The sequence below is a fragment of the Coturnix japonica genome, chromosome 19 (assembly GCF_054131305.1).
Source record: "Coturnix japonica strain WE chromosome 19, WE-NBRP24, whole genome shotgun sequence".
NCBI lineage: Eukaryota > Metazoa > Chordata > Aves > Galliformes > Phasianidae > Coturnix > Coturnix japonica.
The window spans coordinates 3,821,695-3,846,182 of record NC_140681.1 but is presented as its reverse complement, the minus strand read 5'-3'; the positions used below and the strand labels follow the sequence as shown (position 1 = coordinate 3,846,182).

The window sequence follows — 24,488 nt, the reverse complement described above, 5'->3', positions numbered from 1 at the left end:
CCTGGGCCAGAGCCACAGGGTGCAGAGCCCATGGGAGGAGAACATTGAAAAACTCTCTACCCACAGCAGCAGTACAGAAGAATATCACTTAGCTGCACAGTAACAATCAGACATGTGCTGGTTGTTCTGCAGACCTCAGACCAGAAGCACGGTGCTGGTTGTACTCTATCTAGATTTCTTCTTCCCCATCCATCCTTCCTGTCATATGCAAGAGTCACTGCTTCACACTCGTGTCCATCCTTTTCCTTCTGTCCCAAAACCAGGACTCTCTTCTCACCTTTCCCTTCTGCCCTCAGGCTGCTCATTACCATTGGCAGCCCCACCACTTGGAGTCACCCCATCAGCCACTATATCCCCATGAGAGCATTGTCCCCAGGCCTAGTGGCAATCCTCCTGCTCCCCCCACATCACACACCGCCAGCCATTAAGCAGTTGCAAAACAATTTGCTTTGCTTTTACGGCCATTTAAAATGTTACCGATTTTTAAATGCAAACTTCTCAGGAACAACCATCAGCGCTGTAAACACACAGCTTGTGCAACACCACCGAGGAGGCTCATTGTGAACAGCATGCGTATTAGTAGTGTAATTAAAATATCAATTACGCTGCGCTGACAGGTTGCCAAATAACTGGCTTTTGTGCACAGTAAACTTAATCACTCCTCAATCCACTCACAAGACCTGCTGCAATCTTGGTACCAAACCAGCACAACATAAAAACAAGCATTTGCTAAAGCGCCGCTACGATATTACTTTGCGTAATGGTGCTGCACTCCATCGCGGGTATCATGTTCTGAAAATTATCTTTTAATGTACAATTTGTATTGCTGAGAAATGTCACTTACGTCGCAGAACGTCTCGGCGACATAAAATCCCAGATTTATTCCTGTCATTTTTTTTTGTTGTCTCCTCCACCACGTTGATATTAAGAAGCCTATTGGGTGTGTGCAGTGCTCGTGTCAGCTCTGGAATTTGGGGTTTCATAAAAGATGGTGGTATAAATAAACCATGATCTAAATTAAAAAATATAGCGGAAAGTAAAATCTGCCAGTTGCAGTCACGGATCAAATAATACAGCTTGAAGGGGGTTTGAGAACAATACTGAGTAAGTGGAAGTGTGCGGAGTAAATATGCTAAAGAGGTGGGATGGGCCTGTTTTAAGAACTGGTTCTGATGTTAAAATGTGTTTGTTGCTGCATGCACAAACATGCAGATAGGTTCTCATCTCTCAGCCTGCTTTTAACCCTTTGGATTTGGGTCGTCTGCCTCCCACTGATGACATTTTCCCCCTGGATCTGGAAATTCAGAAGAATGTTTCTTAGGAGTCTGGGATGTGGCTCTAGGAAAAGTGTGCTTGAATGTGGCCAATTCCCACCTCCCCCTGGAGGATCTGTCACCTTGGTCCCAAGAGCCAGGGATGTGCTTGGAGCCCTGTGGGCTCTGCTGTGCTTGGGGACCATCTCTTCCCTCTCCTGTGGCGTGCTTGAATCGTATCAGCCATCTCCTTCCCTCCTACTTGAAAAAGAGTAGGAAATGATGTAAAAAGTAAACATCAGGAAAAAAATGCACAGGCTGAACAGTCAGAATATGTCAGATTTACCTTTGTGCACACAAACTTATGCAGGACATTGCAAAGCATCGTACCTTTATTTGCAGTGTGAGATAAACTGTATCCAATCATCTCTGCTTAAATATTGGTCTTTGGTGTAAAGCTTTCAGTTCCTATTTGGAGCCTTTTGGGAACAAGAAGTAAAATCAGAGCTGTATGTTTCCGGGGGCTCGCTGCTAACCAGGCCCTGTGTTTGGTTACACTGATTGAGTTGCACTAATTTCTTGCATATGAGCCAATGGTATAGGATTTATAAGAACTTGTTTGGGCCATGCACAGGAGGGTGTGGTGATTTCCAGCAGTGACAGTCATCCGGACACGACTGTGCACCCTGTCCTGCATCGTGCTCCATCACTTGTGGCAACATGAGCATGTAAATCAAAGCCAAGATTGATTGCCACCTGTTTGGCTTGGTAGCAATGGCATGACCCAGGGATGTGGCCTTGCCAAAGGGGCATGGCTCGCTCTATCCCAGCAGGTCCTTTGCCTATATTCACCCTGCTTGCTGCCCTTTCCGTGCTGTGCTTTGCAACGTGCAAAAGACACTGCCTTTTTCATGTTCCCATGTGCATCTATAACCCACTTCCCTGTGCAACATGAAGTCACTCTGAAGTGCATCACGAAGCTGAGAGAAGAATGATTCCTGCCAGCTTTAACCAGCAGCACTTTGGCTGCAGGACAAACCATGTTGTCAGTTATCCCAGAAAACTAGCATGTCTGTCAGCTCCTTGCATCCCATTCTGATCAACATTTTGATCAATGTTGCAGCCCCTTTTTAATTACCCTTATCCCTCAGATCCATCATATTTATCTCCTGGCTGTCATTTGCCTCCTCTTTACTTGTTACCAGGTTGCATTAGCCTGCTCTGGCAATTACTCATTGCCTCGGATCTTCCTTGTCAAAAGAGAGGATCCGTGCCCCTTTGAGGAGCATTCTCATTCCAAGCTGTGCTATGCTAAGTGGCTCTCAGCACCTTTCCAGAAGTCCCATTCACAAGCAACCCATCCTGTTTTGGAGGCTGCTGAGCTGCACACCTGAGGCAGGAGAGCACAGAAGGATGGAAATTTCCATAGCTTTTGTTTCAGACAGAGAAGTTATAGTGACGATTCACTGCTGTAGGTGTGTACACGTTGAGTATGTCTGTTGTATTATTAAAATGGGAGCCATTTTTAGAGGCAAGCAACAGAAAGTGCTTACGATAAAAATAATAGGCTGGAACTGGCTTTGTTGTGCAACAAGATCAAAGAGCCCCACCAGCCACGTGGTTCAGCTCAATGGAAGGGAGAGGGCTTGTAATTGGTGGTAAGATTTCCTCTGCTGTGTATGGCAGTCCCAGCCTTGTAGAAGGAGTTCTCTGCACCTGTGAGGTTTGCAGTGATGGTGGAGAACAAGTAACAGAAATGGGAATCTTGAGCCAGATTTCCCATCCTCCATCCTGATCCTCAACCAATGGGGTGGGTGTGAATCTGGATGGGTCCAGAAGATACAGAGGGCTGAACTCTGAAAGTTGCATCTCCTGGCACCCCTCCCATCTGCTTTGCTGCAGCTGAAACAGTTCTCAACCCCACAGCCCAGGGAAAATCTAAGTTACCATTTAAATAAAGAATAGTGCTGGAGAACTGCCTCTGCAGAGAGGTGTGGGATGTAGTGTCAAGAGAAATTATAATGATTGCTACAGATGCAGCTTGTCACAGAAAGAGAAAAATGTTCCTGCAACTGATGCATGGCAGCGAGCCAGTTGGTAATGTTATATGTCCGAGTGTTTCACTTTGGCTCTGCTGGCTGGAAAGCGTTCCATAATGCTCTGCCTGGTGGTTCGATTCGTCTCTCAGCTCTGCAGAATCCCATTACAAACCCTCTTTTTACACCGTGGAAATTGTTTGGTCTCTCCGACCGGCCGCGCGAGGGAAGGAGTGTATTGCTGCAATTCCTCAACATCCATGGAAATTGTCGGTGTTATACTTCACACTTATCTCCTTGCAGTGGGCATTTCTCATTATAGATCGAGACGTCTTGTACGCAGCACGAGGCAGCTGTAAACATCGGGGGATGCTGCAATGCATGGAGTGGCTGCTCTGTGAAGTGGCAGAGGCAAAAGTGGCTGGATTTGGGATGCACTGAGGTGTCGTAAGAAAAGGGAATAGCAAAGAGAGGGATCAATTAGAGAGTAGCTGGCCTGATCCAGGATGGTTTCTGTAGAGGAGGAGCATGTTTTGTCCGGCTCACCCAGGGAAGAGCAAGGAAGCTTCACTGGAATTGAGATTTGGAAATGAAGAGCAATGGAAAGCTATGGGGGTTTTCTTCAGGTCTAGAGAAATTTTGGGACTCCTTGCCTCAAGGAAAATGATGCACCAAAGAGATGATGTATGTGGGGATACCAAAACCATGGGGAGCTGCTGTAGTAGGTGTCAAAATGGGGATGGGTAGGAAAGGAGGAGAATGTTGTTACACGTGGTAAACCTGGAACTGATGTCTAGCTGGAATTGATCTGAGCAGTGGGAGCACCAAATCCCATCCAACATGTATCGTGCCTCATGCAGGGGAAGGATGGAATTGGCCCATGTCTGTTCTGGGCTAGAGGTAACACTTAACTCCTACTGATTTGTTGTAAACTGTTGATAAAACTGACAGCTGAAGCAGTGCTAACTGCTTTCCTTTCCTTGGAGCACCATCAGGCAGCTCTGTGTTGCTTCCTCTGCATCCAAAGCCTCTGTCCTCTATCCTGACAGTGTGGGGATGGAGATTTGGGCATTTTCCCAAGTTAAACCTCCAAGGTCTGTCTCACTGCTCTCTTCCAGCACACATTAGTGCCAGCCCATGAGGACTCACCAGCTTCTGCCAGCCATCTCCTAAAGGTGCACATTCAGGTTTGCATGTGCAGAAGCAGTCTCTGCAGGAGCTGAGCTCCAGCTATGAGCGCAGCATGGATGTCGTGTTCTTAACACAAATCATCCATCTGCCAGCACCAACCCACCTGCTGTAGCACAGAGGTCTTCTGCCCAGTGCTGGAGGCAGTCCTGCACACAGCTCCAGCTTCCTCACAGGCTGGGCTCTTTCATGGCTTGTTTCCAGTCCTGTATCAGCTTTCTGTGTCTGTCCTAGAGGCTCTCTGATTATTTCAGCCTGTGTTTTTTAGCAACTGACTGCAGACAGCTGGCCATCTGGTTAGCATTAAGCTGAGGGAAGAGGATGCACTCTTACCTGCAGGGAAATCACTTTCCTTTCAAGATGAGTTCTCTAACTTCATGTTCATCTTGAGCTGAACTGAAGACATCCAGTTTGGGAGAGAGGGAAGCAGGGGTGAAAGCAAAATAGATAGGATACATTCCTTTCCCAGCTGATGACTTGCAAAATCTAAGGGCTTGCTCTGTTTTCTCTGTCTTGGTAGACGTGGTGGGATGGAAAGTCCCTGCCCTACCCCCAGAAATGGAGCAAGGCCATGGTCAGCACCACAGCCAACCATGGTCTACGTGGTTTAGGTCTATTGATAGCATTGGCCAAGTTCTCTCAGCTGGAAAATCCATTCCTTTTTAAGGTCATGTTTCATTATGGGATTTGTACTCTTGGAGGTTACTGCTGCCTCAGTGGCTGCCCATTGCCCAGCCAAATTCAGCCTCTCTGTGATGGGCAGTGAATGCTTACAGCAGTGGATGCTTTACAGCATTTAAGGAGCATCTAAGCACAACTTACCCCAGAGATGAATTCCCAACAGTGGAGCCCAGATAGGATGGAAAAGGTTTTTTAATCCTTTTACAAATGACCAAACTGGTGAAGTACTGGCTGTGCTGGAACCCATACAGATTGTGTCAGGGAATTTGTAAGGCAGATTACAGACATCTCTGTCCCATGCAGGGCACAGCACATTTGGAACTTCCTTCTTTTGTAATTTAGCATCTGTGGTTCTGCCATGCTGTTTTACAAGGCAGAAATCCAATTCCTGAAGGGATAGAAGCCAAAGTTCAGCGCGGAGTATTATGCCCTGATGAGGGTGTTGTATTAATGCCAAGTGGAAGAGCAATATCACTGCTGATTTATGGGATGTGTGCATGTGTGGCTAAGCAGCGTGGTTCTGTAAACATTTCCTCTGCTATCCTAGAGAATATTTACTTTGTAGTTTAGACCTGTATGGTCAGGCTGGCTGAGGAAGGTATTTTGTGTGGAGCTGGACAAGGTCTATCAAGGGGGATTTTTAGGATGTATTTTTACTCTAGCCTCTCACAGTCCCAGAGGGGAGATGTGACCTAACAAAACTTCTCTGCTGTGAATTCCTGCAGAATTAAGAGGAAAAAAACCTGGATCTGCTGGGATCACACAGAGCTGCACATCCAAGCCTCATCCCGCAAGGAATGGCTTGTGTGAACCTTTCTGGCTTGTGTTAACATCTTTAGGTTTGCGCAGATAAACAACTGCCTACAGAAATCCTGCTTTTGTGCATTGGGACAAAAATCCATCCAGGACTACACTGAAGTCCCTTTGAAAGTTTGGATTTCATGGTCCGTAATGAGTGAGTGAAGCTAGAATTCTCCTGAGTGACAGTTTGCCTCATTCCCTTTTGCTTTGCCTTCTCAGTGAAGTAGAAAAGCCGTACACAGTACAGTGAATTCAGTTCAGCCAACATCAGCTCAGCCACGCTGATTTATTGGAGCCATTCACTGGGAAGTGGGAGAAGCCATGAATTTCATGTGGATTTCCACTCTTGCCCATGAGTGGTCAACAGATTTGGTTATCACGACCAGATTTTTGCTCTCGTGTCCATCTCCATCAGCTGTCCTTGCAGATGTGGAAGCAGAGGAATCATGAGTAAAATCCTCACAGTGGTTTTAAATCATGTCCCATTGTATTTCCATTGTGTGTTTGTAGTGTTTGTTTTGTATGGGAAGTTGGCCACAGGATGACAAGAAAGAGGTGTGAGGGAGTAGCCAGTAGCATTTTAGTACCCCTTCAATCACTTGGCACACTTAGATGCCATGTACACCATAAATAATAACAACCAGACTTCAGTTGGAGCTTCCATTTAGGGTTCACGGAGGAAAAATTAGATGAATAACTACAGTTATTGCTGTGGTAAGATGGCTCGTTTGTAGTACGTATTCTACTGCAATTTAAAAAGCATGGATCATTAAAATCAATACGTATTGCAACCAGACTTCATGAGCTCCATTCTCACTCTCACAAAGACGTGTCAGTCTTGTCAAGAGCTGAGAACTGAAGTGATGGGAAACAGCATTAGCTCAAGGAAGGCTGGGTTTAATATTTCCTCAGATAAGCCTTTTTCTAGTGTCTTTCTGGATAGAAGTGCAAGTATTTAACATGAGCAGAGTAGACTTCTTAGCCTCTCCAAACTGATTGTGAAGTAGGGCAGCCAGCAGTGCCATGAAACAGGTGAGATATGAGCATGTCTTGTTTATGAGCTTACGATCAGCTTCTGAGAAATAAGCTTGGTTTATAGCCCCAGACTAGAGCTGGGAGCACATCTGGTGGCACTACCAGGAGGAGCTGGGGCTCAGGGCTTCTATCCAGGGGCTTCTTCATGGCTTGACTCCCCGAGCTCCTTCCTTTGGGGCCAGGGCTGTGAATGTTTTCTATTTTGGAGCAGAGGGAACCCGACCCTGCACATTGCAAGCTGCCAGGGAATTAGCAGATGTCATCACTGGTGTGAACAGGTCCAAGTGCAGCCATGGAGGAGGAAGGGATGTCTTGCACTTCGCATCAATCCCAGGGACTTGGATCTTCAAAGATGTTTGTACTGCCCTGTGAGGCTGGAATCTGCAGGAGCAAAGGGCTCACCAGGAGCCATCTCACTGGGTGTGCTGCACTAGCATCCCATGAGGATCTGAGGGCTTCAGGGATGAGCAGTTCCCAGCTGAATGAAGCCAAGAGCAACTTCCAGAGGCTTAAATGCAGATTGCAGAGCTCATGTGGGCTTGGCACTACAGCCCTTCCCACAGGCAGAATAGGATCCAGGAACACAAAGGGAGTGAGGCTGAGTCACGCACTGACATCACAGCAGCACAGGGCTGGCGTCAGAGCTGAGCTGGCACGGTTACATGCATTTGGTATTCTGGGTGAGCTGCCGCAGTGGCAGAGAAAATTATTCACAGATCAAAAAAGAAAGGCATTAGCAGTACAAAGTGTCATGATTTTTCTCTGTTCTACCACGAAGTTGAAACGAGATGCCAGCTGCGGTACATGAGAAACAGCTTGAAGGAACACCAACAGAAATGCACTGATTGCTCCTGAAAGCCCCATGCAGTTCACAGGGGGGGGATTGTTCACTAATTCATGGGGCGGTGCAGCCCTCCACCGGCTCAGGGGGTGGATCTGGAGCTGAGCATCACAACAGGAGCACGGCAGTCGCGTGTGTTCTGTCACTGGGAATAAAGGCCGGGGTGAGCAGAGGGCTGCCAGCCACTGTGCTGTAATTGCCAGATGTCAAACCAGCTTTTTGCCATTGAGAAATGTAAGAAAATATAAAGGAATATAAAGTTCACGGCGGAGATGCTGGCTGCTGCCATGCACAGAGTGGAATAGAAGGGAGAGACTTCAGAAATCAGGTGCAAATACCAACAAGCCAACGTCACAATGAATGCTGGGCCCCATGATGTATTTCTAAAAAGGCATCAGATATAACATTATGTTGTTGCCTGAAGTCTTTTATCAGGGGCTGATCGGCCTGAGGCATCAGCTTTCAACAAGGATTTGCCAATGAGGCCATGGTGCTGCAGGCACCAGTCCTATCCCCAGCAGCGCAGGTCCAAGTGGATGCAAAGCACTACAGGTATCTGTCAGTGCCTTCCATCTGCCCAAAATATGAATAGCTTGCTGTAGGCAGATACCTTTATGGAAGTGACTGTCCACAACTCCAAGCCTAAAAGCCCCCAGGCCAATTAAAATGCCCTGATTGGTAAGAACTTTAGAATGACATTATTTTGCTATAGAGGTACTGCTAAGCAAGCAGACTGGCTTTGTTGTGATCATGAAGATGCTGTGGGGAGTGTGGCACTGGGCACTTATGGGTGCCACCCAGCCTGACTGGATGTGAGCATGGATAGGAATGGATATGAACCCAATATTAATGATGGTTTGGAAGCTTTGCCTAATTGCATTGTCTCTTAAGATGATGAGACAAATATTTATGAGTGGGACTTTTTATTCTCACTGTAATCAGCGCCATAAATAGGAAACACCTTTATAAAGAGTTAATAAAAATGTGTAAACACGGGCTCGAGCACAAACTATTGAGCAGCGTGCTGTAAAACATTCTGGTGTTTATTGTATTAATTGAATATTCATGAGATGCCAATTTAAATTACAGTTCACAACTGTTGCTGTGTCTAATGAATAATTTAAACAAGTGTGGCCAAAGAGATTTCAACGCCGCATTAGCAAACTGCAAGGGATTAAGCAACAGAGAATTTATAATTAGCTTTGTATATCCTATAATAAATTCATTGGAAAGATGGTTTTAATTATCCCACATGTTAATTCAGAATTCAGTGCATTAATTTTCGATTGAAAAGTAACCCTTTCTTCCCAGATAATTCATTTTGTCATCATTTCCTGCTTGGTCCCAGCGTGTTGTGTTGCAGCCCTGCTTGTCCCATCCCATCCTCCTCAGTGCCCAAATAGTTACTTGGGATATGCTGGGTGCTCCTGGGAAACGTGTCTGCAAAAGTGGTATAAGTTTTTTGCTGGTCACCTCCTATATGCAGCCCTGAGTCTTTAAACAAAAACTAGGATGGGCATCAATGGAACCCTGAGGTTGAATGGCTGCATTCTGTAGAACAGGAACAAGACCACAGCGTTCCAAGAGTATAGAGGAGACAGCAATGCCCTAAAGTACTGTGAGCCCTTGGGAGGGTGCGTATTGTCTGTGCTCTGCCTTCCTCTTGCTTCCCCTCACCTCCTGGCTTTTCTGTGTTGTTCACTTGTTCTTAAAGAACCTAATGGCAGTGTTTGCTGTTGCCCCATTGTGTCCACCAAACGAGGTCAATGTGATCAGTACTGAGGAGGAGCTGCTGCAGAGGGCTGGGGGGTCCCAGGCTGGTTTCAGGCCACCCCACACCTCCAGCTGCTGCTCTAGTGCCTCTGCCTTTGGGTGGCTGCAGTTACTGAAGCTGATGAATGGGCAGCATTGCTGTAATGCAGTGCGTTATCGGTGACATTTATTGATCAAACCTCAGGACTCCATCGATCAAGCTCCCCAGTGTCAGCCTGTAATCCCAGTGGAAAAAATTAAGCGTGTAATGGGGTCGAGCACTGCTTGTGGTTTTAAAACCAATGGGTTCTGTGTTTCAGGAAGGAGGGAAGTGGTTTCAGTGTCCCAAATCCCTCCCATTACCATGATTTAATGAAGGCTGGAGGTAGGAATCTGTGGTGGTGGCACTGCAGGCTGGGCAGAGCCAAACCCTGTTAAACATGGCCTTGTTCCCTCCAGCAGTCAGCTCTCTCCATGGTGGAAGGAAAGGAAGGAATCTCTCAGGTGCTTGTTATCCATCAGGCAGCAGCCCAGCAGGACAACACACTGCTGGACGGAGCAGCTCTCACTAGCCCTTAATGCAATGCAATAATCCAACAGCACGGACTGCACAGTGCAGGCAGCACAGAAGCACAGGTTAAGGTTGCTGCTGGAGCCTAAATAAACACTCTCTGTAGTTGTATGGTTTTAATACTGCATTTACGTTGGTTTTTGCACGTCTGCAGTTTGTGCTGAAATAGCATCTGTGGTTCTATTAGTGACAAAATGAGAAGGGCTGCTTGTTGTTGAGGCAGAGCAGGAGTTACCACATCTGGTTCTCGTGGCAGGAGACAATGCTCTCTCAGAGTTTCTCTCCTCGCTCCCTCCCGCAATTAGTTTTGTGCATAAAGCATCATTCGGGCTTTTCGCACCTCTTTTAAAAGTGTTCACATTCCCTCTAATTAAAGACAAGCAGATAACAGACGGCGCCTTCTGTTAACAGTTTATGTGATGCAGCAAAGTTGCTGCAAACCTTGCCACTCCTGGAGTTTCCCCTCTGCAGAGCAGCTCTGTTTTGCTAGTGGGGAGCTGATGGGCAGGAGATGCGGTACCTGCCTCACGTTGCTCCAGCAGAGCTGGATTTACAGACTCACGGAGCTCCCTGCAGGTGCATTGAAGTGATGTGGTTTGTGCAGATGTGGGACCAGCACCAAGGGACTCAGCTCTTTCTCATACTGCCAGCTTTTCTTTTCACGGTGTTTAATACCACCAGGATGATTTTTGTCTGTATTCTTCCCACTTTCTGCTTGTGTTCTAAAATTTACTTCTTTTTTTTCTTCTTCTTCCTCTTCCTCTTCTTTTTTATTGCTCCATGCAATGAAACGTGGAGATCTGTCATTATTTTTGAGTCTATTGCTTGATGTGAATGCAATATGTAAAATACCTTCAGGAGCCAGGAAAGGCTGCAGGGCAATGGGTCCCAACAGGGTGCATTTCAGTGCGTGGCTTCATGATGTCAGAAGGGCCATCTCCTGTACTCCTTTTTCCTTTTTGCTCCATTTTGGATCCCATTTTTTTTTGTATTTGTGGGGTATTTTGTTCTGTTTTGGTGTTTTTTATGACATTGTCCTCTGTTACGTAGGGAGTGTAAATGGACGTTGCATCCACTGTGTTTTCTGAGAAGTGACTTCTGGCTGTCTGGCAGCCCTACTGCTTTGATAGATGCCACAAGGTCTGCAGGAGCAGAGCTCATGGAGAGCACTTCTCTCCATCTCAGCAGTTCAGAATCTTTTAGAAAGAAGGCTGGGCTGTAACTCAAGACGTAAAACATGTCATAACTTCTGTTTATCCCTAAGGCTGTTTGCAGAAAACCAGATCTCTGCTTCTAGGGAATCCATCTGCTTTTCCTAAATCCTGTGGGACAGCTTTGTGAGGCAAGGGATGGTCCGCCTGAGCTACACTGCTGGGGAGCTTCTCCATAGCCAGAGGTGACCAGGGCCCTCTGCAGTAATAAGTGACCCTGGCAAGGTCAGCTATTGAGTTAATTACTCTCTTAGAAGATTTTAACTGTGGATTATGGATCTCTCTTCCTGACAGCATCCTTGGGATTAAAAAGTGAAAACTAATACGGAAAGAAAACTCTCAGGTCAGGTTGTTGCTTGGATGTGATTATCTTGAATACCTTTTCCAAGGTAAAGGACTCTGTGATTCCATGAAATTCAGATGGATAGATAGCATCACACTGGAGAGACTTCTCTTGATGCCCATGGGGATAACCTTGACTGGCATGCACAAGGTCTTCATCTTCCTGTGCTGTTTCCACCAGATGCAGCCTCAGACCTTCTCCGTGACCACCTTGCTGAAGCAGCACCCACTGGGACCTGAGTGAGGCCATCCCTTTGTTGGTATCCCCAATAGGATGGGCTATGGGATGTCACCACAGTATCTTGTGTCTCCATGCTGGAGAGCTCCTTCCAGTTCCTCCCACGGGCTCAACCCCATCCCCACTGCCAGGATTCTCAGCCCCTCATCCCATACACTTGCATGGATTCCTTACCCACCCACTTTGCTGCTTTGCAGCAACACACACAAAGGGGATATGGTAATTTGTTTGTTTTATACCCCGTGTGGATGTGTGGGGTACCAAGAACCTTGTGCTATTGAATATTTTCCCATCATGGGGAAGTTCTGGCCCCTGCTTTTGGGACGTGGTGATGTCATGGCTGGGTGAGCAGAGATTGCCTTCATGTACAAGTGGTTGTTAGAAAATGACTAAATAATGTATTCAGAAAACGTGCTGGAAATTAATGGAACAGATTATTTGCAAACATGTTCACTGAATTATCAAGCTTGTTCCTTATCCATGAAATAGTGTACTTCAAAAAAAGAATTGGTTTATTGAATACATTATTTACAGCCTTCTCTGTGACTGAGAGCATGTGAGGAGCACATGGGCAGCCTGGCTGGGGCACAGGTTACCCGAATCCTGCTCTCAGTTGCAGTGTTTGTGGGATGGCTGGTGGACCCAGGATTTAGTATTTTGGATTTGGGATGAGCAAAACTTGGGTGTTTTCCTGAAGAAGCAAGTTGGAGCAGGTCCATCACCTGGATGGCACTTAGGGGATCCAGTAACAGACACCCCTGCACGTACACTCATGTAATACTCTGTAATGCTCTTACTGGCAAATGAGTCTGATGGACAGTCATATCACACAAAAACAGAATTGGGTTTGTGCCGTACTGAGCAGTTCCTTTTGGCCATGCTCCTCCAGCACAGGGAGCGAGAAGAACATTAACAAGAAATATTTCCCGTTTGCCAAGCGGTCTCCATCCTGTTTTGCACCGCTGTTCTCACCCAGAAGTAACAGTAATCTTCATAACGAGGTGTTAATTGTGTTTGGAGGATTCTTTCCCCTTTAATAGCAGGATGTGGTACCACTAGATCATAGGCTGTCAAAGTGCTGAGCGCAGATTTCAGGCAGGTGCTTTCCAAACCCAGCCGTTGGTCCTGATTTGTGCCTGCCAGAGAGCTTCTCTTCAGGGAAACAACACGCCGTTACCTCTCATTTAAGAGGATAACTTGGCAAGTGTCTGAAATATTGAATGTAGAGCCTGAGCTTCCAGGGCACGCTCACGCAAAATGGGTCCAGAAATGTGGCTGCTGGTGGGGACCATAGAAATGGGAGGTGGTTGAGGCAGGAGGAGACGTGGAGCAGGTTTTGCAGTACCAGAAGCAAATGAAAAAGAAGCCCTCAGGGAAGGATGGATATAAAGACCTCCGAAGCAGGAGGAGCTCCAGGAGTGTGGTCTGGTGTTGGCTGCGTGGCTGCGCAGCAGAGCCCTGTTTTGCAGAACATTATATTTGAAGCTGCCAATATTAATTAGAAAGGTCGGGGTTTCAAATTAGGTAGCATTTAGAGTAGACCGTAAAACTCTCTTTTCTTAAATATATCTGCTCAAATCCTCTTTAAATCAGCAGGCTGAGTGAGCTTGTCTGGCTTGAAATAACAGAGTGAGGAGCACTCAGTACCACTAATGCCGATATTTATTAATTCCTGGAATACTGGGGAGGCTCTGGAGGATGAGAAAAGAGCTAATGTGCAAATATTTAAAAAGGGAAACAGAACAGCCCAGGTAATTACAGCCCTGTCAATCTGCCATCAATTCTCAACAACATAGCGGAGCGGCAGATCCAGGCCTCAATTAATAAAGAATTAAGGGAAGGTAATACAGTTAATGCCAATCAACACGGGCTTGATGGAAAACAAATCTTGTCAAACTAACTTGATATCTTTTTTGATGAGATTACAGGTTTGGGTGCTAAAGGTAACGATGTTAACATAATATACTTAGGCATCTGCAAGACATTTGACTTGGAAGCACGAAGTGTGTTGAGAAAGTCGAACAATGCGAAATCAATGCGATACAAGTTTGACGGATCAGTTTGTCATTCTGCCTTCCCAGGGTTTGTTGTATTTTTGCCATTGAAAGCATTACATAATTGCCAGTGGAGCGTGTAGATGATGCAGCAAGTAGGCATGTAATGATGGAGGTGCAGAGGTTTTTGCAGGTTCTGGTAAGCTAACCATGAAGAGTTAATATGCACTGGGGAACCAACACCGTCCTACCTGGGGGAATAAAAAAGCATTTGGAAATGAGGACCCGGGTGGTTCCAGGAAGGGGATGGGAGGGATGGGAACACCCAAGCTTTGGTGTGAGTGATGGAGAAGAACTGCAGTTTTGATGTGGTTCCCAAAATCTTCTATGTGTCCCAACCCCACAAGCTGGCAGCTGCAGGCACCTGATCCAAGGGGATGCTCAGCCCCAGCACCCAGCTATGGGCAGGACCCCCTACATGCACAGAGCCAGGTGGGAGGTGACCCCAACCCCCTGCAGAAGCAAACCACTCCCTTTGTAAATCCTCTCCTCCCTCTGCTTTCGTATTCATAACAGGATGATCGGTGGAACCAAAGATGTGGCTGTTACTTTAAAGGATAAATTAGTTTGACTCTTAACTCAATAATTAAAACTGTTATGGCTATGAGCCTGCAGGGATAATGTACTATTATTATAGTCATTTGTTTCAATTAAATGCTTACTGATTTTACAATAGCAGCTGGGCACCTGTGTGAGATAGCTATTACTCTGAACAAGACATCTCAAATTCCAGCAGAAATTTGTCACCGCACTAAAGCATTTTACATAGACCATGAAAGTTTATTAGGAGCAGTTACAAATCGGGAGGAGGAGGGGTGGTAATTGGGGATATATTTTCTTATCAGCTTCCCTCTCTCCTGCTCTCTCTCTTTTTTAAGTAAATCATCTTTAAGCATTTCAGCTATGGTGATGCGTTTACATTTAAACTTCAATACAGGAAAAAGCCTGCTGGGAAAACTTGGCTCTGAAGCTGCTCGGCTGCTAATTTCTCTCCCTGGTTGATGTGATTGTAATGGCTCATTCCCAGGAGCACACCCAGGGATTCCCAGGCCACAGCCCCGACCCACAGACTCCGCTGCCTGTGCTGCCCTGCCCTTCTCCCACAGCAAGGAGCACAGTTTGCATGTTTGTCAGTCCATTTCTGTCCTTCAGAAAGATTAGCTGGAACCTTTATAGGCTGATCTGCATATTCATTAAATAAAAAAAAAGAAAGAAAGAAGAAATATTGTGGGGGAAAAAGTTGTCTTTGAGTTAGCGCAGCCTTTGGGAATCTGCAAAGTGAGATGCGCTTAATTACTTCAGCTATGGCTGCATCACATCTCGCTTCTGTTCCCCATGAGATGCAGAGGAGCTTCCATGGAGGCTGCAGACATGCCCAGGGTCTGGCAGCATCTCTCAGCAAGCTCATGGCACTGGGGCTGCAGAAAGCAGTGAAATCCAGCCTGTCCTGGGAGCTTGTCCTGGTGACAGTGTTAATTATGTTTGTAGGTATTTACACTGGGCTTACAGTGGGCTTTGTGTGTTGCTCTGCTTTGCCATCATTGCCTCTGCTCCCAGGATGAAAGGTGATGGCCTTAAGTTTTGCCCAGGGAGGTTCAGTTTGGATATGAGGAAACATTTCTACTCATAAAGAGTGGCAGTGCAGTGGCACAGCTGCCCAGAGAGGTGCTGCAGTCACTGTCCATGGAGGTGTTCAAGCAATGGTCGATGTGACACTGAGGGATGTGGGCTTGGTAGGATGGGCTGGGTTTGGACTGGAGGTCTTTTCCAACCTTAATGACATTATAATCCCGTGACTCACCTTCGTTTTCACTCTATAAACACATTCAATTTGGAGAGGACAAATGACCCTCTCCAGTCCTGAGATCATCAGTGCTGCAGTGAATGGAGTGTTCTTAATGCCAGTTCTTAATGATGTACAGCAATAGACAGCTGCTTGGGAGGAGGCTTCAGGGTCCCTAGGAAAAACACCGCTGTGGTTGGGATGGTGTCAGCTTCCAGGTGGCTCAGGTTCCCTTTTACCTGTGAATTTTCATCAACATTTGCAGCATGTGTCCCATATCCATAATTGCACTCCTGGACTTGTTCTGCTCTGATGCATAAATAACATGCACTGTAGAGAGAAAAGTGTATGATTACATATTTAATGGATAAATGGAGCTGTTGCGGTCTATTGGCCACATAATAAAAGTTTCACAAAGATTGTCTTAATACGGTGCTAACCCAAGAGGCTGCCATGCCTACAGATGGGAATGGGCTATTTTAGATTTGATGAAATTTTAAGCCATATTTCATGGCCATCCCCATCACTTCTGAAACAACCATCTTCAAAACTCTTCCCTCATTCAAATTTAAAACAGGAACAATCCATTATTCTTTTCGTTAGCAGGACATCTCCTTGAACACGAAAGGTGTCATTAAAGAGATGGCATCTGAGCCGAGCATACCTTTCCTTCACCACCATTTGGGAAGGATCCCACTGTTTGAGGACCAGGGGCTGCCAGCCCTTCTCCAGCCTTTCAGGCTCCCCATCACTGCCTGTCCTGCCATGACAGCAAATCCTATGGCATGTGGAGAAATCCCCTCCCTGACACATCCCATGCTACCCAAGGCCGTTGTCCATCCCTACCTTGCTTAATGCCTTCTTGGTCGGGATTTCTTATGTGTTGTATTTTGCAAGAAGAGGCCTGACCTTTGCAACAAGGCGACTTGAAGAGTGCATAACACTTCACATAGTTCAGGAAGCGAGTTTTCTTGGCTGCGTGCCGGAGCAAATCCAGCCCCACTGCCTTTGCAAACACACATTTCCTTGGAAGCAGCAGTGCAGCGTGGCCGCCAAGCCAGATTCAGCCAAACTCCTGCTGCTGTGTAAATGCAAGGCGCGATAAATCCCTACACTTTGTAATGCGTATAACAACAACGCAAAGCTGGGGAAGTCTACTCCCCTAATGCATGCTTCTCTACTGGTGAAGAATGGGAAAGTGAGAGTGGAGCATGCTGTCTCGTGTTGTTCAAAGCTCTTGATTCCTGACCTGTATGTCTAAAGCTGGCTTTGCGTTGGGATTTATTTCCTCTGAAGCCTGCTGAGCCCCTGTAGGTCTTCCCCAGGTTTCTTTCTGCATGCACTGCTAATAGAGCTGGCAAGCCTGGTAATGAGAGATCGCACCTCAGCGGGCTTATCAGAAATGAAGGTTGTTAATAAATAAAGCCTGGGTCTTTAAGCTCATGTTAACATTAATCAGATTCATATAAAAAGGAGGGAAAAAAAAAGGTGTTTCCAATGGGGTTTGCTTTCCCCTCCCACCGCTCACTGCTCAGTTGGGGATGGACCTGATGATGCAGGGGAGCAGCTCAGTTCTGCAAGGATGGAGAGGTGCAGGGAAATATGGGCTGTGGGCTCAGCACTGGGGCAGCTCCACACTTTTCTTCCAAATCTTCCAAGATTGGTGGTCCCAGCAGCCTCAGGAGGCAGTGTTGGTGCTGGTGGCCACTGCAGTGTCCCTGTGTCCCTGCAGCTGCTTGGTGTTGGCTACTTCAGTCCCATTGGATGTTCCCTCATTCTTATGAGAACAGAGAAATGGGATTTAGGGCTTCATGGCAATTTCAGGGACAGCTCTTCCACAAAGCGTCCTCTCTCATCTCTTTGCATATACCTACATCACTTCTGCATTGCAAAACAGCAGTGATGACCCAGCAATTTCCTTTGCCCTTCTCTGGATGTTATTGTGCTACTCTCATTTTGAGTGATATCAAGACCAGCAGCAGTATTTAAAATTGAGAGGCGGCTCAGGAGAGACCTCATCACTCTCTACAACTGCCTGAAAGGAGGTGGTGGCAAGGTTAGGGTCAGCCTCTTTTCCCAAGTAACAGTGATAGGGCAGCCCAACATGGTGGAAATGGGGGCCTGAGTCTTCCCTGATGGCTTCTGTGTTTCCCACTTTTGCCCCTAGATTTAACCCCAGTGGTGCTGGTGACCCACCAGCTGACATGTTGGTTGTGACACTTTCACAGAGCCCTTAGTGCACTTGACTCATTTCTTGCACCTGGCTGGCTTGGAAGGGGCACGAGGGAGACTTTGTCATCCCTTTAGAGTCCACCAATGAATGCATCATAAAGCAATCTGACAGCATCACAAATAACTGAATACATTTTTAATTACAAAGTAATGTTCTTCTTTACGCAGATCCAGGAGATGGTCCACTCAGATGCTGCATCCTACGAGTCCAACCGACAAGTGCCACTGCTGAACCGCCCCGCCATGCTGGCTGGCCCCATGGGTGCCCTCAGCCAGTCACAGCTCATTTCACAGATGGGGATGCGCAGCGGTGTCACCCATGGCTCCCCATCACCCCCAGGGAGCAAGTCTGCTACACCATCTCCCTCCAGCTCTACTCAGGAAGAGGAGACAGAGTCACACTATAAGGTACGTGCAGTCGCAGTCACAGTCAATCTTGTGGACAAGAAAACTGCACATTAAAGAAATGGGTCTGATGGCAGAGGGTGGTTCAGGTGCATCAGGTCCTCAGAGCCAGGGTCCCTGTAATTGTAGGTCTCCAGGCTGTACTGGGGTGGTTAGCTGCTGTTCCAGGGGTGGAGATGTGGTCATAACCAGCTGTCAGATCCCAGCTGAATTAGAGGTCTCCATAGTTCTAAATATCATGGTGTCCATGAGGTTCAGCCCTTCGAGGTCTGACATCTATGAGGGCTTCCAGCACCTCTGAGGATATTCTGTTTGGCCTTTCCATCAATGCCATTGGCTCTTTGGTGCAGGGCTGACTCCATAGCCATTGTCATGGCTGTCGTGCTGCATTGAAATGAAACTTTCCTGCCCTTCAAACCTAGTGTTGACAGCCCTGCCCATGGCAGGAGGGTTGGAACTAGATGATCTATAAGGCCCCCTTCAACATAAGCCATTCTCTGATGTCCCCAGCTCCTTCCCGTGGCCACCAGCTATGAGGTCAGCCCCCTGTGCGGAACTTGAGTGAATCAGGAAGGACTGTGGTTAGTTACGATGCCATCTCACTTTCTAATGGACTGAAGCCCTGTTATGAATTTCTTTCCTCCTAATAAGGTGGCCTTTCACCTCAGTGCCTCCCATTCAAACCCAATTGGACAATTTTAAATTAAATGCTTCTTTTGGTCTCTCTGCTCATTCACTAATGGTCACTGTCCCTTTGACAAATGTCACTGAACTGATACTGAACTTAATGACCAGTTGAGCTCTTCCGTACAGAGAACACAAGCAGAGCTGCCCTTTCTCCCCTTGCTGACCATACCAATGTACATGAAGCTTCTGAAATCCAAGTCCTCTGCGCTCATGATCAAATGAGCAAACCCATCAGGAGCAAAGATCTTTTGCTCCCAGCACTGACAGGATGTGCAGTTTTTGTAGCATCATAGTGTTTAAGACAGGAGGTGCCTTAGAACCTCTGATGAGGGGTCAAGAACTGCCCAGGGGTTGCATTCCATGACTTCTACATCCCCCTATGTCTAACAGCCTGCCCAGGCACAAGCTGAGTATTGGGATCTTGTTTCTGTGCTGCCTCCACTGGAAGCACCCCTGTTTGCACACCACTGGCTCCCAGCCCTAGGATCCGTTTGGTTCGAGCACCCAGCTTTGTCTGGCAGGACCCAGACAGGCTGCAATAAGGGAATAGTGCCTGTGAAGCACTTATTGAGCAGAGTTTAAAGACTTAGTTGTATGTTTGTATGGATGGCACTACTCGAGCATCTGCAGTGTGAAACAATGTTTGGGCAGCCAATGTATGTGCTTCTGGGTGGATGCTTGTGTCCCCTGCCAACTCTCTTGGTTTTTGCAGGTCACCGGAGAGAAAAGACCATCAACAGACCTGGGCAAAAAACCCAAAAGCCAAAAAAAGAAGAAGAAGAAGGATCCCAATGAGCCTCAGAAGCCCGTGTCAGCGTATGCCCTGTTTTTCAGAGACACACAAGCTGCTATCAAAGGGCAAAACCCCAATGCTACCTTTGGAGACGTATCAAAAATTGTTGCATCTATGTGGGACGGCTTGGGAGAAGAACAGAAACAAGTGAGTTATCTTTTTGGTGCTTTTTGTTCAGCTATTAATGTATTTTTCCATTGCAAAGGGTCAGCATCTCCCCAGGATATTCAGGATCACAGTCAGTGCCCCTGTAGGATATACGGTGTCTGTTTCACCTCTGCTCTTTTTGTAGGAAAAAAAAGCTTCTGCTGTTACATGGGGAAGTGCAAATCTTTCTGACAATTAGTTGTTCTTGATAAGGACTTGCTTTGTAACAACCTCAGTGGTATTTCCCTGGCATGAGCTCTCCTTTATGGAAAAAGTTTCTGTGTTTGCTTACAAAGAGTGTCTGGAAAGTGGAAAAAAAATGGTTAGCTCTCTACTTCACTGGCCAGAAACTGAATGTTTAGGGCTTAAAAACTTGAGTGGGACGCATCTGAAGCAGCTCTACAGAGGAAACATTCCTGCCTCAGAGCTGTTGGCAGCATTCATCCTCGCAGGAGACATTTGAGTCTGGGTTCAACCACTTTACTGATGCTGAGTCAGTTACAGCGATCTGTAATTGTTCGATCCCTGCTGAGAAAGCCCCAGGGAACACTTCACAGTATGTGTGGCTTTTTGTTGGGCAGAGCAAGGTCTGACACTGTGTGTGATGCATGTCTGAGCCCAACTGCAATGGGGCTGATGGTCCTGCCCACATAGAGCCCTCCTCTCAGACCATCTCCAACTTCAGTTGGATGCCCAGGGCCTGGACTTAGAGCAGATGCATTTAGGGTGGGAGCAGCAGCAAGGAAAAATCATGGAAATGGAAGTTGTGCTACTAGAAAATTGCCTTGTTTTTTATCCCACACCTTACAAACAAGGCAGTCTGCCTGGCTGATATCCATCCTGCTGGTCCAGTGGGAGTCCCCATAGTGGGCAAAGAGTTGCATTGATGCTTTGACAACTCTGCCTTTCCTTCTCATGCACCTTCTTCCTGAAATCCATCCTAAGTCCTCTGGTCACATGGGCTTCCTTTGCAGCCCGTGGGTGCAGTGATTGAGAGCATGGGGCTGTCCCCAGAACTGTAAGACTGTCCCTGGGCTGTGAGGCTGTCCCTGAGGCATGAGGCTGCCTCCCCAGGTTCTGCAGTGCAGAGAATGGCTTTGGGCCACGTTGCAAGTGGTCCAGGAGCATGGAAAAAAACGTGCCTCAGGTTCTCCATCTCCTCTTGCTGCTGCCTTCCTGCCCCCTGACATCCTGCTCTGCCTCTCCCTTATTCCATCTGGATAGAAATATCTCTGTAGGTTGGGCGCTGAGTTCGTCTGCAAATGTGGTTTATGTAGTGGAAGTACTGTGGCAACCCTGACTCAGCACAGTGCAAATGCTCGGCTCTTAATTAACAGCAGGGATTTAACCAGTCCGTTTATCTTCCCGGCTAACTCTCCCTTCTTCTTCTCCATGAGATAGCAGCAGCCTCGCTGTCTCTTTACACGCGCTTTCTAAGTGGCTCCATTTCTCCCTCTGTAATTGATTTGATTAAGTCATTTGTTCCTTGTCTGGATGCTTAAATATTAACTTCCTGCCTTTGTCTCCAGCTGTGTGCTCCCCTCCCAGCACAGTTACCTCCAGGCTGGAGGGACGCAGCGCTGCTCTGTGCGATGGGGCACGTTTGCATGTTGAAAGTCTGGCTGGATGAGAGCCCCGTTAGTCCCTGTTTGCTTTCTCCTGCCAGCAACACTGTCAGGTTTGTTTGGATTCGTAAGGCAACACAATGGAAAGAAGGAAAGCAAAAAGGAAGAAAGTAGAAAAACACATTAGCCAACTGTCTTTAAAACGTAAAAACAAGGATATCCAGCATGTCCTTTCTCCCAAGGACTGCGAGCGTGGTGTGCACGTGTAATGAAGGCAGACAGCCAAGTTCTCTGGGGAGGGGACAGTGACCAAGCAGGACAGCTCAGCACCAATGGCTCATATCCATCTGAGACCTTATAGTTGATAACCTCATGCAGAAGAGGTGCAGAACGTTAAGGCTGGATGTCCTCAATCAAGTCAGACCAAGGCTTTAGTTAATGAAAACTTCCCATGGTCCGGCTGTGAGTTTTGGGGCTGGTGGGTGAGATCTGGGGCTGCGCTGTCGTCCTGGACTTGGATCCCTCATACCCCAAAGTACAGGGAGATATTTGTGTCAGGGCATTGCTTCTCTGGCAGGCTGATGCGCAGAGCTCATCCCCACCATGCAGCTCATAGCCTGATGCTTTCTTTGCTGTAGTTTCTGCTTCAGATGAGGTTTACCCACCTCATTCTACTTGCCAGCAGGCTCAATGTTTCCCCAGCCTGAAGCATGCCTTGTTCCTGCCTGGTCAGGGACAGCACAGGGAAGGACATTACGCTATAAACCCAGTTCCCACCATTACTACAGCAGGAACTGGGATGCCAACTATGTGCCAGGGAGGACAGGCAGCACAGAGAGGGTTAATCCCTTGGCATTTGGGCTGCTAATGATTATATGCATTGTAATATCAAAGCTGTAGCTATTTATTTGCCATCGAGCAGGTGCTGCTGCTCCCACAAAGCAAATTTGCTTTCTCCTCCTGATGAAACAAGCAAAATAAAGGTTGCTCACGTACCATTTCAGATATAGGTTTTTTTTTTTTCTTCCCTGTGCACGAGCTGAAAGACAAACACTGAGCGGGAATCAGAATGCACATTATGCAAGAAACCATATAATCTAGGAGCATCTTTGATTTGGCTGCTGCTGTCACAGCCATGCGTTTCACAGAGGGGCTTTTTTTTCCCTCTCTGTCGTTCTCACTGGTTTATCATTTGTGCCTTTGTCATTTTGTTCCTTCTTCTTCTCCTCTTCTCAGCCTCTTCACAATGAATCTTCATTTTCCCTCTGACACACTTGTATCTAAATTTCCTTATTTCCTGCCTTTTTTTATTTATATCTGTTGCCTGGTGATTTGATCATGCTGTGGAATACAGGATTAGCAATCTCCGTGTCCTTGGGTACTGCTCAAGGACACCTGTTCGGCAAGTGGCGGTTTTCTTCCCCACTTTAACCCCTTCCAGTGTGGCTTCTTCTGCCTCACAGCCACAAATAACGATAGCCCTGAAATATCCGCAGTGCTGCATTAGCGGGACGTTGTAATCTGCATTCTTCAACAGCTGGCGTGGCCCTTCCTAAGGAGCTTACATGGGAATCTGAAGAATGTGACTCAGGGAAGAAAAAATATTAATACATACTCTTTGAACTTTGCAAATAGTTTAGCAGCTGTTCCTGTAGAGATAGCTTAGACTACAGTGAAGAGAGAAATGCTAATGCAGCCATTATCATCCAGTGGGGTACCTGGCATTGTAAGCCTCCTGCAGCTCCCGGCCCTGCTCGAGTCTCCAAAATCCCCTGTTCTATTTTATTTCTATATGAAAGCATTGTCCGAAGAGGTTGAACAGGGCCTGAGGCATGAGATTAATCTGAGGACCCACCAAGGGCACAAGGGTTCCAGCACATGTGAGCTCACGATGCTCATGCTGGCCCAGCCATGAAAAGCTGCTCCATGGCAAAATGCAGATGTGATTTTCCCATACAGATGCACAGCCTTGAGAATAACACAGCATGCAGACTCTGGGGATAAATTACCTAACAGAAGAATTGCTTGCTCAGCAGAAAATAATAGATCACCCATCTAATCAGCTCCATCTGCTCATTGAACCTGATCCATCACCTGGTGACAGGACACTACGTATATCTAGAGAACAGACAAGTCCAGGGCCAGCTGGAAGGCTGTATTATGGCAGAGCCATCACAGAGTGGAGGTCCTGTGGGGTCTGCATGCAGCATGGCCAGCAAACTGCCCTCTTCCAGCATTGCTCCAGGACTGTCGGTGCAAGAGCCAGGAGTGCTGCTGGCTGCTTCCCTACACCTGGCAGTGAGGAGCTGGAAGGAGCCCAGTTATAGCATCTTCTGAGTGCCAAGAAAAGTCGTGTACTGGAGAAGAATGAAAGCACCAATCCCAAATGATGTCAGGAAAGATCTGTGGAGATCAGGGTAGCGATCAGGAAGATGTGAAAAGGCAGGACTGCTTCTGAAAGCAGCTCCAAGTGTGTGATGAGCAAAATGAGAGCTGGGGAAGGTGTGTACTGTGTGGATGAGTTAAGGCCTTCCCAAGAAATGAGCAGGAGGGATGCTGAGGGGGATGAAATGACCTGGGGAAGAGCTGGATGGGAACTGGGAGTATGACGTGAGTGTATTTCTTACTTGCACTCCCAGTGGAGGCATGAAAGCTGTATGCAAAGCAGACAGGTGGTGGGGTGTAGCAAGGAAGTATAGTCATCATAGAAATAAGCCATATAAATTATGATGATCCCAAGAGATAACTCCAAGGAAAGTATATAATAGTTACAAGGAAAAAAATCTCCAGAATTACAAGCAGAATAAAATCCAAATGTATACGTTTGGGGGGAAAGAGTCATGGAATCATAGAAAGGAGGGCAAGGAGAGACT

General features: G+C 46.9%; 1 protein-coding gene across 6 annotated transcripts in view; it reads left to right on the top strand.

Moving 5' to 3' along the window:
• The window catches only part of TOX2 (TOX high mobility group box family member 2), a 101,037-nt gene that overhangs the window by 63,109 nt on the left and 13,440 nt on the right, over positions 1-24,488 (top strand). For all 6 annotated transcript variants that reach the window (XM_085519528.1, XM_085519527.1, XM_015881385.2 and 3 more), the window contains 2 exons: positions 18,187-18,426; positions 19,823-20,050. In XM_085519528.1, the coding sequence (XP_085375654.1) occupies positions 18,187-18,426; positions 19,823-20,050 (468 nt within the window). The remainder of the gene's footprint in view (positions 1-18,186; positions 18,427-19,822; positions 20,051-24,488) is intronic.